General features: G+C 40.3%; 1 protein-coding gene across 8 annotated transcripts in view; it reads right to left on the reverse strand.

The window, feature by feature from the left end:
- The window catches only part of ATP9B (ATPase phospholipid transporting 9B (putative)), a 217,153-nt gene that overhangs the window by 174,488 nt on the left and 27,569 nt on the right, over positions 1–15,096 (reverse strand). For all 8 annotated transcript variants that reach the window (XM_032654355.1, XM_032654351.1, XM_032654354.1 and 5 more), the window contains one exon: positions 6,204–6,312. In XM_032654355.1, coding sequence (XP_032510246.1) covers positions 6,204–6,312 — 109 coding nt within the window. Of the gene's footprint in view, positions 1–6,203; positions 6,313–15,096 lie in introns of those variants that run through there.

The raw sequence follows: 15,096 nt of genomic DNA on the forward strand, positions 1-15,096 counted from the left end.
AGTTCAGGACTTATCCATATTTGAATCTCATCAAGTTATCACGGTACCCAACACATAGTGGGTACTTAGTAAATATCTGTGGAAATGAATTGTGAACTAGCCATCTGGATGATTACAAACAAGGTACACAATCTATACATGACTCCCTAGCAACAAGGGAAAAAAACAGCATTGTTTCCAAGAATCCAAAAGTAGAATGGCCACACAATTCCAACTCTTTGCAAAAGCTGCCAAGAAGTAGGAAAATCTACTTTATTTTCTCTTCCTTGCCTCTGCCTCTGGTGCTATTCACTAGGAGATAATGAATAGTAGAAGTAGTCATCAAGAGAAAGGAAGGAAGGTAGCAGCGACAGGTATGGAAAATTCCCACGCAAGAAAAGCAGCTTATCAGGCAATGAAATAAAGAGCAAACTAAAAATCATTCGGTGCTCACTAAGGTCAGATGCCAGAGTTAAGATACTCTCTGCTTCCAAACACAGCACCTTCAAGTCGTTAGCATATTTAACAGTGGAAGTGGCTTTCCTTTTCAAAAGAAAAAAATAACAACACAGAACATTTTCTCAATGTATTTCTACAAGAATGTGCTTGAGAACTCTAAACATAAAAAGTTCACATGCTGTAAAATGATACAACAAACTACAATAAATCACAGAAAGAAATCAATGCCATTCCAAAAATAAACTTTAAACTATACTCAATAATAAGCATACACATGCACTTTCTATATACTAATATAGAAAGTATATATCAGTCATTTACATCAGAATAACCAGCCACAAAGCAATGTGCCACAGCTGAAAGAACACTGAATTTGAGGTCAGAGGGTCCAGGTTCAAATACGAACTCTGCCAAGAAGGATGGCGACTTTGGGCAAATTATTTAGCATGAGTTTCAGGCTTCTCATTGTCACTGGAGACCACACCAGCCACCCCTGGGCGGTGGTTATATGAATGAGCACAGGGAAAGTGCTCTGACACACACGGAAGGCCAAAAGAGCAGCTGTCGCTACCGACATCTATCTACATGGGAAATGTCCATTTCTCAGATCACAGGCAATGAGGACCGATTTTTTTAAAAAACGTGAATTTTCACTTGCATTTGAAATGAAACCACTGAAATTGTTTTTAGAGTATTTTGAGTTCAAATATTACAGAATTGTAAAAGACACATACCAGTCTGTCTTCCTCATCATTTTACACTATTTTAGGTGAAAGTGGCATAAAGTCAGCCACCTTAAGGTAAATGATTCGCGGCACTCAGTACATTCACGGTATTGTGCAACCAACTCTATCAAGTTGCAAAACGTGCTCATCACCACAAAAGAACCTCACACCCATTAAGCAGCTGCCGTTCCCTACTCCCCAGGCCACGGCAACCACAATCTGCGTTCTTTATCTATTAACTTACCTCTTCTGCAGATTTCAAAAGAATGTCATACAATATATGACCTTTAGTGTCTGGCTTCTCTTACAAAGCACAGTATTTTCAGGGTTCATTCACATTCTATCATGTATCAGCATTTCAGTAACTGTTACAGCTAAGTAATATCCCAATATCCCGATGTATGAAGAGACCATAATTTGTTCATCCGTCCACCCACTGATGGACATCTGGACCGTCATCACCACCTTTTGGCAACTGTATACAATGCAGTGATAACATGGGTATATGTGTATTTGTGTTTGAGTCCCTATTTTTAATTCTAAATTTATCTGGGAATATCTTAATTTCACCTTCATTCTTGAGTGACAGTTTTACTAGCATAGAATTTTCTGTTGACGGTTTCTCCTTTTCCAATTTTAAAAACATCACCCCACTTCCCCCTGGCCTCTAAGGTTTCTGATGAGAAGTCTGCAGATGGCTCCTCACCTCACTGAGGACCCCCTGCATGTGCTAAGCCGCCTCTCTTGCCGTTTGCAGGGTGTGCTCTTGGTCCTGGGGTTTCAACTGTTTGATGGTAATGTGTCTTAGTGTGGATCTCTGCATTTATCCTTCTGGGGTTCAGTGCACTTCCTGAATGTGTAGATTTGCGTCTTTCCTCAAATTCGGGGAGTTAATGGCCATTGTCCTTTCAAGTATTCTCTCTGTGCTCTCTCTCTCCTCTCCTTCTAAGATGCCCATCACGCGTACCTTAGTACACTTGATGCTACCCCGCAAGTCTCTTAGGATCTGTTTATTTTTCTTCTGTCTACTTCTTGCTCCTCAGACTGGATAATTTCAAGTGATCTAGGTTCAAGTTCACTGATTCTTTCTTCTGCCAGCTCAAATCTGCTACTGAAACTCTCTAGTGAGTTTCTCTCTTCATCTATTGTACTTTTCAGCACCAGAATTTCTTGCTTCTTTTTTTAAGACTTACATACCTTTACTGATATCCTCCATTTGTTAACATCTCATTCTGGTATCTTTTAGCAATTTGTCCATTTGTTTGCCCTAGTTTCCTGAGCATATCTGAGGCGGATGACGTCGTGTTTGTCTCGTAAACCCAATATCTGGGCTTCCTCAGAGACAGTTTTTGTAAATTTCTTCTGTGAATGGGCTACACTTTCTTTGCATGCTTTGTAATTTTTTGTGGAAAACTAGACACTTTGACTATTATAATCTGGTAACCCAGGAAATGAGCCATCTCCCCCCTCTTCTGGAACCCAGGAAATGAGCCATCTCCCCCCTCTTCTGGAACCCAGGAAATGAGCCATCTCCCCCCTCTTCTGGAACCCAGGAAATGAGCCATCTCCCCCCTCTTCTGGAACCCAGGAAATGAGCCATCTCCCCCCTCTTCTGGAACCCAGGAAATGAGCCATCTCCCCCCTCTTCTGGAACCCAGGAAATGAGCCATCTCCCCCCTCTTCTGGAACCCAGGAAATGAGCCATCTCCCCCCTCTTCTGGAACCCAGGAAATGAGCCATCTCCCCCCTCTTCTGGAACCCAGGAAATGAGCCATCTCCCCCCTCTTCTGGAACCCAGGAAATGAGCTATCTCCCCCCTCTTCTGGAACCCAGGAAATGAGCCATCTCCCCCTCTTCTGGATTTGTTTTGCTGCTTGGTATATGCTATAGCCATGTATATTTAGTGACTTTTCTAAACTATTTTTGTGAAGCATGTATTCTTTGTCACATGTGGTGACAAAGGGCGGGGGGAGGGAGGGAGGGAGGGAAGACGACAGAAAGGAAGAACAGCCTCTTCCGCCTTTGCAGATGGTGGCTCTGTGCTGGGCACCCTGTTGCTTAGCCCGGCTGTTTATAGCTCTGCCTCAGCCTTCACTTCCGCCTGTCCTGAGCCTAGAAACCGGTCAGAAGCAAAAGATCTTCTCAGGCCTTTTCTGAGCTTGCATCCAGCTCTGGCCTTGAATGTAGCGTTCAAAATTCCCCGAGCAAACAGGGGCACTTTGGATTCTCTCGCATCTTTTCCTGCCTGGAAGTGACACTCTCGTGTGTGAAGCCCAGATAATCTTGGCCCGGCTACTCCGGCTGTACCCGAGCCTGACACAAGGAGAAACACCTGCAGCTTTTCAGCCTTCCTGCCCTGAACTCCAAGTTAGGTGAAAGACAGGCGAGTGAACTGGGTCAGTCCTTCAAGTAGCCCCCAGACAGGTTAGACAGACAGACACAAAGCTTTGCAAGCTCGTCCTGCTCTGTGCCCTCCAGGGCCGGGTCCAGAGCCCAGACTGGGAACATGGCTGCTGCTGTCTTCCCGGCGGCTGCCATGACACGGAGCGGGTGGAGCAAAGGCAGGTGAAAATACCAAAAGGCTTTCCTACAATTTTTAGGAGGCCTTTTCCTGGATGCAACAATCACTTAGATGCTGTAAAATTTGACTGTTTCCAGAGTTTTGACAAAGTTAGCTCTGCCACGTTCTGCTTGATTTGTGGAGCTGCGTACTCTGTCACTTTTGCTGACATCACCGCACCATTTATTTGTGAATGATACAATTAGTGCCCAGAAACAAATCTCTGCTCAGCCCAAATTCCACAATACAAAACAATTTAAAACATAAGCCAGGACCTATACTGTATTCCAAAATAGACAAACCAAAGTTACACCTAATTTACCTGGCCATTCTGGGGACTCTTTTCCCCAAAGCTAAAGCTTACCTTATTTTCTACAACACACCTTTCCTCTACCATGCCAATACTTTATGCATTAAAGCTTTTTAATAATTAATTTTTCAATTCAATTGAGAAAGAACAGTCTTTTCAACAAATGATACTGGGGCAACTTGGTGTTCACATGCAAAAGGATGAGAAGCCACATCACATACAAAACACAAAATGAAAATGGGTCACAGGCCTGAATGTAAGAGCTAAAACTATAAAACCCCTAGAAGAAAATACAGAAGTAAATCGTTGTAACTTTGGGTTGGCAAACTGTTCCTTAGATACAACCCCAAAACATAAGCGACAAAAAGAAAAAAACAGATGAACTCGAACTCATGAAAATTAAAAACTTTTGTGTATCAGGGAACACCATCAAGAGAGAAAAAACAACCCATAGAATGAGACAATATAGTTCCAAATCATATATATCTAACATGGGACTTAAATCCAGAATATAGAAACAACTACAGCTCAACAATTAAAACATAACTCAGTTTAAAAGCAGGCAAAGAATGTGAATAAACATTTCTCCAGAGAAGATATACTAATGGCCAGAAAGCACATGAAAAGACATTTAACATCATTAGTCATTAGGGAAATGCAAACCGAAGCCAGTGAGATACCACTTCACACCCACTAGGATGGCTACAGTCAAAAAGAGGGACAAGTGCTGTTGAAGATGTGGAGAAACTGGAACCCTCTCACATTGCTGGTGGAAACGTAAAACGGTGCAGCCAAATACGAAAATAGTTTGGCAACTCCTCAAAAACATGGAATTACCGTGCAATCCAGTAATTTCATGCCTAGGTATATGTACAAAAGAAATAAAAACAATGTCCACACAAAACTTGTACACAGATGTTCACAGCAGCATTATTTATAATGTCCATCCATATGATATATCATACAGTAGAATATCACCTGGCAACAAGACGCTAAGTACTGGTATGTGCTGCAACATGATGCCAAGTGTCAGAAAACAGTGACAACAGGCCACACACTACCTGACTCCATTTATATGAAATGTTTAGAACAGGCAAATCCATAGAGATAGAAAGTAGATCAGTAGTTGCCTGGGGCTGGAGTGGGATAGGGAAGCGGCAAGAATGGGAAATGCCTGCTGATAGATATTCAGAGCTTCTTTCTAGAATGTTAAAAATGTTCTGTAATTAGATGGTGGTGATGGTTTCATAACTCTGTGACTATACCCAAAACTACTGAACTGTATATTTTAAATGGATGAATTTTATGTTATGTGAAAAATACTCCAATAAAGCATAAAAACACTCTTTGGACAATTAAAAAATAATAATAATTCATTGTACAAATGTCCATGTATAAACAGAAGATATAAACTCCACTCTAAACTTCTCCATTTTTAAACAGGCTCTGAGTCAGTATGAATATCCATTTAGTTTTTCACTGTCACTTGCTACTGTCATCACACTTTCCTGTAATAGCTTCACCCACTCTCTCCCTAATACATTGCTTCTTTTCTACAATGGACTGAAAAACCAAATAAACAACTCTCAAGAACATAAACTGGGCGAGGGTTAAAGCCTTAAATGAACGTTACAGGGAGATCGGCGCACATCAGTTACCACTTTGGACCGTGACATTTGTTTCGGCTGCTCAAAGCCCTCTTCCTTAAGTATAGTTCAAGGCCAAGATACCAGATGTCTGACCTCAATGACTGTGTTTAAAATATAAAGCAAAGAGAGACTTCAGAGGAAGTGATAACTACCCTTCACAGACAATGTGTACACACCAGTTGAGTTTCACGTGTCTCTAGTACACGTGCATTATATACAAACTGTAACAGCGCACTCTAAAACTATGAATATTTATGTATATGTATGTGTGCATGCATGCGTTTAAGGGTTTGTGTATATATTTAATATTCATAAACACATACATCCAAGCATCTAGAGAATGAATAAAAAGCTACCCTGAAATTATATGCATTATATTATTATAAGAAAATTAGACAACACACTATCGCATAATACTATTTTCAGTAACAAAATTAAGACATGTTTTCTTAATTTATGTTAATTCTAAAATGATGATTATATTAAACAATGAGAAACTGAATTAAAAGTATCTTGCTCACCTCTTACTGTAAGCTTGCTGTATAGTTGTGAATTCACTTCCTTGTCTCGCTGAAAACGCCGAAATTCATCAATTGCTTCCCTCATGATAGTAACAGCCAAGACAAACCCCTTTAAACAAAATAAAGTATTTGAGAAAACTGGACTTCAACAAAAAGGGAAAATTCTTTTACTGTTTAGCTTTACTTTTTTTCGTTCAATTTATATTAGTTGTAAAATATACAATAAATGAAAAAAAAGACAAGAAGTAACAAACACTACAAAAGGAACATAGTAACGCATAGTGAAAGATTTACAATTCTTACTATACCCCAGAAAACTTTAAAAATTCACACCTTAATATGTACTTCAAGCTAAACATCAGAAAATATTTAATAACCCAAAGAAAAAGAAATTCATCTTCAATAAACCCATGAATTATATTTAGAACACTCAGGCATTCAAATATCACATTAACAAAGACTGACATAAAAATCTTACAATACGTGCACTTAAATCTTTCTGATAGAATAAAAGCATTTAGGAACACAAAACAATTCCCATATATGACACTTACACATCAACTTCCTTACATCATGCATTACCGTGCAAATGCATTTGAGAGCACAGGTATGGCCACAGTACTCTTTTTCTCTCATTTTGTTAAGCAAAAACCTGAACAGATGAGTTTGATGCTATCGAAATAAAACTTCCGTGTACTTGTAATCTATTGTGAAATCTGTTACTAACACATGGCTAACGTCCATCTTTTTTAAAGGCTACAGGTGTATTTTCTGACACACAATACAAGAATATTCTTCAAGTTCCCTATGATTAAAGAGAGACCTCTTCAGTAGGCTTCATTTTAATGACAAACGTGCTCCAGCGTACCATGTAAATTACACAACACTGGATGAATTTCCACTGAAAGTACAATAATCTCTTATGCCAGGTTTATTGTTTTCGAGTTTTTTTGAATTAAAAGAACACCTTTGTTTATTGACACTGAAATTTAAATTTTATATAATTTTTATATGTCATAGCATATTATTCTGCTTTTGATGCTTTTCAAACATTGAAAGTTTAAAAACCATTCTTAGCGCTCAGGCTGTACAAAACAGAGGGAGGTCCAGATTTGGCCCATGGTTTGCCATCCCTGCTTTTATTTATTTATTTTTAATTTAATTAACTAATTTATTTACTTATGGCTGCGTTGGGTCTTCGTTGCTGCGCCGGCTTTCTCTAGTTGCGGCGAGCAGGGGGCTACTCTTCATTGCGGTGCGCGGGCTTCTCATTGCGGTGGCCTCTCTTGTTGCAGAGCACGGGCTCTAGGTGTGCAGGCTTCAGTAGTTGTGGCACGCAGGCTCAGCAGTTGTGGCTCGTGGGCTCTAGAGTGCAGGCTCAGTAGTTGTGGCACACGGGCTTAGTTGCTCCGCGGCATGTGGCGTCTTCCCGGACAAGGGCTCGAACCCGTGTCCCCTGCACTGGCAGGCGGATTCTTAACCGCTGCGCCACCAGGGAAGTCCACCATCCCGCTTTTATTGTTTTATATATTTTTAATTAATTTTTATTGGAATACAGTTGATTTATAATGTTGTATTAGTTTCTACCGTACAGCAAAGTGAATCAGCCCTACATAGGTTTTTTTCTGTCTAACCAATAGGCTAAAGTAAGTAGGCCTCTGGAGAATGTTTCTTGTGTTTACTGAAGTGCAGTCCTCTTTAAGCAGTTGTGCCTGAAGGCTGGTGTGAGGCTCCAGGCTCAGTGCACACGGCCCAGTTCTCCACTCACCCAGTAGCCTTCAGTCTTGACGTTCATGGTACAGGCACCACCAGTAAGCAGCGTCACTACTGCTCTCTGACTCTCAGTGTCATCACGGATCACCACCTGCTGACTGTGCTTCCCAGCACGCCTGAGGCCTGGACCACTCTCAGCGGCGATGTGGGAGCCTGGCCCAGGTCCCCTTGGTTCTCACGGCCACCATCACTACTGGGCCAGCCTCCCGCCTCCAGCCTCATCCCCCTCAAAGTCATCCCTCCACACAGTTCCCAAAGTATCTTCTGCAATATAAATTTGACAGATATGTGGCAAAATCCTCCTCCAGGGATGGGCCCCAGCAATTCACTGCCTGAGACCGCAACAGTCCCCGCTGTTTACGCTCCTTCGCTGAAGCACAGCCTTAAGGACAGACCTCTAGCCTCGTGGCCCACTCAGTGCCGCCTTTATCCTCCAACGCCAGGACACTATCAGCGGTCTCCTGCAACAGCACGACGCCTCCCATCCGGTCTTTGCCAGTGTCTTTCCAGTGGTTGCTAAAAGCACTACTTTAAGAAGTATTCCAAAGCTACTCTTAGAATCAGAAAGAGAAGCCGTGAACAGCAGTTGCTGGTGGGCCCCACCCGCAGAGAGGAAGGCAGGCACGGCACGTGCCAGGGATTTGCCATCACCGCCTGAAGACAGCTGACGATGGGCAGTGTGACCCTCACGTAGCAGGACCTTTAGCACACATTTTTTTTTAGTAACAGTTTTGTTGAGATTAATTCACATACCCTAAAATGCTTTTAAAGCATGCATGTCACTTGTTTAGTTTATTTACAGAGCTGTGCCTCCATCACCACCATCGAGTTCTAGAGCCTATTTATTTATTTATTTTATCACCCCCAAAAGAAACCCCAACAGCAACCAGCTCCCATTCCCCCTCCAGTCCCCGCCCTGGAAACCACTAATCTACCTTCCATCTCTGTGGATTTGCCTATTACGGGTGATTCGGTAACCTCGACGTTTAGCTTCCTGACAACAGCCAAACTGTTTTCTAAAGCGATTACACCAATTTTCATGTTTATTGCCCATGTGTGTATCTCCTTTGGAGAAATGTTAATTCAGATCCTACACCCACTTTATAACTGGGTCAACTTATCTTTTAATTGTTAAGTTGGAAGAGCCCTTTATATCATTCTGCATACAAGTGCCTTGTCAATTATGTGACCTACAAATATGATGTCACACTTCCTCCCACTCTGGGTTATCGTTTTACTTTCTTGATGCTGTCCTCTGATGCACAAAAGTTTTTAGCTTTGATGAAGTCCAACTTACTCAAGTTTTTTCTCTGTCACTTGGGCTTTTAGTGTCCAAGATCACAAAGATTGACTTCCATGCTTTCTTCTAGGAGTCCTACAGTTTCAGCTTCATTTAGGTCTATGATCCATTTTAAGTGACGTTCTGTGTATGCTATGGTAGGGGTCCAACTTCATTCCCTCCCACGTGCTGTCCAAACGTCCCAGCACCATCTGTTGGACACTACTCTTTCTCCATTGAACCGTCTTGGTACCTTGTTGAAAATCCATTTGTCATAAATGTTTATGTCTGGACTCACCATTTTATCCTTTGATCTACATACCTATCCTTCTGCCAGTACCACATTCTCTTGATTACCACAGCTCTGTAAGAAGTTTCAAAATGGGGAAGTATGAGTCCTACGACTTTGATCTACTTTTCTAGGTTGTTTTGGCTACCCTGGGACCCTTCCATTGTTGCACGAATTTTAGAATCAGCTTGTCAATGCCTGCAAAAGAAGCCAAATGGGATTTTGATTCAGATTGCGCTGAACCTGTAGATCAGTTTGGAGAGTCCTGTCATTGTAATACTAAGTCTTTCAATTCTTGAACATGAGACGACTTTCCATTTACTTATATCTTAATTTTTTTCAAAAATGTTTTATAGTTTTTGATATGCACTTTAGCTAAATCTATTCCTTTTTTTTCCTTTTTGATGCTGTTATAAACAGAATTGTTATCCTAATTCCATTTTCAGATGATCATTGCTAGTGTGTAGAAATACAAATGATTTTTGTATATTTATCTTGTACCCTACAGCTCACTAACTTGTTCCAATATTTTTGTGTGTGCATGGATTCCTTAGATTTTCCTATATACAAGATCATGCCATCTGCGAATAGAGACAGATAGCTTTTCTTCTTTTCCATCTAGATGCCTCCTATTTCTTTTTCTTGCCTAACTGCACTATTCATTTTACCTTCAATAAAATGTTGAATGGAAACAGTGGGAGTAGCCATCTTTGTCTTGCTGCTGACCTTAGGGGGAAGCATCCAGTCTTTTACTATTAAAAGTATGTTAGCTGTGCAAAGTACAAAATTTTAATAACAAGAGAGATTTCTACATTATGACCAAGTATCTCCATACTAGAGGGAAGTATGTGCTCTAGGGACAAATGGCCAGCCTCTCCAAAGCTGGTGACTTGTCATGACAAAGCAGTGATGAAATAAAGTGGTCATCAAAGATACTATTAGTTGGGGGCAGAGAAGTACTCTTATCTTGAATGCAAATTCATCATTTTATTAGAGCTAGGGTTAGCAAAGGTAAGACAAAAATAAAATAACAAAATAAGAGCATCAAATATCAAAAACATTAGCTTTAAGAAATTTAGCGTTATCAAAAGTCTTAAAATTTATACACATATTAACCAAGCAGCTTCACTTCTAGAAACTTAGCCTAAAGAAAAAAATAAAATAAAATCAAGGATCCCAGCGCTGAATATGAAAAAAATGGAAACCTGAAAGTCCATATAAGAAATTTGATACTCTATATGATGAAATATTTTATTTCCCTAATTCAAAGATGCTGTTGATTTTAAGATACATCATTATTGGGACTTCCCTGGTGGCGCAGTGGTTAAGAATCTGCCTGCTAATGCAGGGGACACAGGTTCAAGCCCTGGTCCAGGAAGATCCCACATGCCATGGAGCGACTAAGTCCATGTGCCACAACTACTGAGCCCACGTACCACAACTACTGAAGCCCCCGTGCCTAGAGCCTGTGCTCCGCAACAAGAGAAGCCACTGCAAGGAGAAGCCCGCGCACCACAACAAAGACTAGACCCTGCTCACCACAAGTACAGAAAGCCCGTGCGCAGTAACAAAGACCCAACACAGCCAAAAATAAATAAATAAATAGATAGATTTATTTTAAAAAAAGATACATCATTATTAATTTAGTAACAGTCCTGGTGGGAAGACAATATCCCTTTAAATACATAAACTGTTTATAAGTCACAATTTCAGAAACATGAAAAATATGCATCTATGAATCCAAAAATACAGTTCTATGCAGCCACTCTCGTGTGGGAGAATATTTACTGTTACTGACGCATGTGATGGTGTGGAAGTAACTTCTTAAAACTCTACCTGTGACTGACTCACCTTGAGAGACAAGAGGAGAACGAGTGTCAGGAATGCTTCATTTATACAATGAAGACAGTATTTTTAAAGAAGTGCTTTCTATCAGACAGGCATATCAGAATCACTCAGACAACTGTTTGCAACACAGATTTGCTCAGACCCTACCTGAAATATGTACCTTTACCTCTAATCTCCAGGGAACTGACCCCCTCCCCCACCCCGACATACAAACGGTATTTAAACTCTCCAGATGAATCTAATTTTTACCCTTTAAACCTACAGCTTAAAGACAGCAAAATTTAACTCTGAATTTATTAAGTTTATAAACCACAAAAACTGTGCTAGTTCCTAGTGCTCCTAAGAACTCAAGGAGTGGAAGTCAGCTGCCTCTTCTAATGTGATAATATTAGAGAAGATGCACCAAAGAGGGGCAGGTCCCAACTTCTAAAAACAGGAGTTCAGCACCCCTAAGAGGAAGCAGAGTCCCGGTCACAGGCAAGGACTACTGACAACCTAAGCAGCTCCAGGCCACACTCCAGGTCTAAGGCTCCTCTGGATACACACCAGACGGGTAGGACCAGAAACAGCCAGGAGGGGTCCCTCCCACACCGTCATGCCCACCTCTAGCATATATATTCTGAGAAGACGCCCAGTGACCAGCCTAGGAACATAAAACAGATCAAAGGAAAGGTAAGCTGATGCCACCATTTCCTTCTTGACCACTGGAGTTACAACCAATGGGCCTCTACCTTTCAAGTTTACATCTTCTGAGGTTAAGACCTCAGAAGAGGTCTCGGCTCATAACAGATGGGTGGTTTAGGGAAGATGTGGATACACAAGTCTCCTGCAGGAGCAGCTGGGCCTGCCCACGACCTCAGCACCAACCAGGTCAGAGATGTCGGCTACAGCACTGCTACCCAGAAAAACCAAAACTGCACACAAGAGGGTCACAGTGACATGCTGTCCCCCAGAATCAACAGCACTGGTGGTGCATCAGCACTGATGACAAGAATATCTCGCATGGCCTGTCCACAGCCCGTGATGAAATCTTACATCACAAAGTGGGATTCTTTTCTATTTCTCCATATAACCCAGGAACCATATGGAGTGAGTGTCAAAACAATATATAATTTAGTAAAGAGAAAAAAGATTTTATTATGTAACCACATCAGTTTACCTTTGAGGGATTATTACATGCCAGACACTCCTACATATTTTAAATGAATTACCTTTTAAATGTTACAAAAACCTTAGAAGACGTGTACTTTTAGTTCTAACTTACAAATAAAGAAACTGAAATACAAAAAGAAAAAGTAACTCAGTCAGGGTCACAAAGTTCATGTAAACAGTGGTTGTCTCTGGATGGCAGGATTCCAAATGATTGATTTTGTTTTCTCCTTTTCATACTTTGCCCACACCTCCAATTCACAGAGACACTCACAAAAAAGGGTGGACAGAAGGAAGGATTTTAAAACCAGACTGAAAATCAGAGTCCCCCACAGACTGATTTCCAACCTACATAGCCTATCTGGTTTCCAATTATGTATTAACAGAGCACCAGGAAGATATTTTATATGGAAGATGTACAGATTAAAAAATCCATATTTTCTTTATCTAAAAATCTTTTGTATGGATAGATTTACTCCACCTTATTAATTTTGACAGAAGCATTACAATCCATTTTGTTACTCTGATTACAGCAGCTTTGCCTTGAAGAAGTGTTCTGAAATCTGAACAGTATGAAAGGTAATATTCATTCTGATACAATGTAATGAAATTACTTATTTTCAGTTTACTCTTCCTATTATATAACAAAATATAACAGAAATTAGTTCAGACCTGAAGCCAGTAAACAACACTGCCAGGAGTAATTGAAATAGAAAGATTATTAATTAAGCTATCACTGTTTTCAGAAACATCCTAATTTTAGATAGAGAGCAGAGGGATTAAGTTTGCATTAACTTGTTTTCTTTAAAATGAGTGGACATCAGACATAAGACTTCATAATCACCAGCTTTAAGATTTTTTATGCTTCACTGGCAGGTTTGTGGCTAGGAGAAAACTGCAAATGCTAACTGATTCCTCTTTTGGGCAACTTATAGGACCTTAGAGTGCAAGCAGAGAAAAGATGTCAAAAGCTTCAATGTGTATATAAAGATCCCTGCTCTTCTAGGCCCTGGGCATGGGACAGGGTAAGATACACAGGCATAGAAAGAACAAGGGCTTAGGAAGAAATCAGGAATACTTCCCTTGGTTAAAAAAAAAATACTCATATATATTTTAGAATTAGTTTAAAGGTTCTCTAACTTTGCCCAGATTAATAAAAAAGATCTTCTACAGATAGTACCTTTAAAAGGTGCTCTGAGGTGAGTTTGGCTCAAAGAACCAACAGACCCTAAGTCAGCCTCGTGGATTCAAAAGTGAGCCTAATGCGCACATCAACTTTTTGAGATTCTTGCCAAATCAAAGGTTAAAATGCACATAAAAAGTGCAAGCAAAGATACTAACAAACCTTCATTATGTGTTTTCTGAGAAAAGGCATCACCTGTGGCTGCTGCCAAACCGAGGAGCAGAGGGAAGGGTGGGAACCCAGGTCTGAGGGTGTGGCGGCCAGCAGAGCGGAGCAGGGGAGCTCTCGCCCGCCCGCGTCGAGGCCGCGCGGAGTGGAAGAAGGGGAGGGGCTTTTCTCTGCTCTCTGGAGCACGAACACATAATCACAGCAGAATAATGGTCCCCTTATGGATACTGAGGTTCGTACTGAGGTATTTATCTAAATATAATAAAGTTTATTTCTCATGTCAAAAAAATGATAAAGTACTTCAAAACACCTGAGAATTCAAGTTAAAGGACCTAAAATCCAAGCTAGAACTGGAAATGAGCTCTTGTTAGAGAACAGAGAAACTAGAGAGGCCCATGTATGCTGTGCACTCAGTCCAAGCCTGGCCAACAAGGTCAATCTGTGAACAGGTAACACTGAATTCTTCGAAAAGAATCCATCAAAATAGAACATTTTCTTTGGTTAAAAGCTAGTTAAATCAGAGTTAAAAAGGCCAGAGACAAAGGCAAGATACAAATGAATATATTTTACTTTAGATTTTTAAGAAGAATTTGTGTTCTCAGATACTCATTGTTTGAGTTAAAATTAATTTAACCCAAGGTAGAAAATACTATTTAAATGGTAAATACTGCTAGGAATAGAAAATAGGGGCTAGAAATAAACACATGAAAACCATAAATAAGTTTGTGTTTTCAGCATTAGCAAGTATATTTTCTATGTTCTAAAACTTCTGTAATGCTAGACTGCTTTTATTAGAAAATGGACAAAATAAACAGCACTTTTAAGGAGGGCACATACAGCTACAGAATTTCTGGCACAGGTGTGTAAGGAATAACACACAATTCGCCTGATCATGTAGCAGTCTGCAACTGAGAACAATTAGAAACAACCTAAAAGTCTCCTTTCCCAAGAGGATGGACAAATCAATTGTGATACAGTCACACAATGGAATACTTTAGAGAAGTGAAAAACGAAGGAACTAGACATATGTGTGTCCACATGGGTCAATTTTATAAATCAATGTAAAGCCAAAAAAGCATGTTACAAAAGGATACTTAGAGTAAGACAAATGTTACATAGAATTTTTAAAGCACGCCAAAACAGTGCATCTTGTTTTAATAATACAAACATAAGTAGCAAAATTATTAAGAGATACACAGCAATT

The sequence above is a fragment of the Phocoena sinus genome, chromosome 14 (genome assembly GCF_008692025.1).
Source record: "Phocoena sinus isolate mPhoSin1 chromosome 14, mPhoSin1.pri, whole genome shotgun sequence".
NCBI lineage: Eukaryota > Metazoa > Chordata > Mammalia > Artiodactyla > Phocoenidae > Phocoena > Phocoena sinus.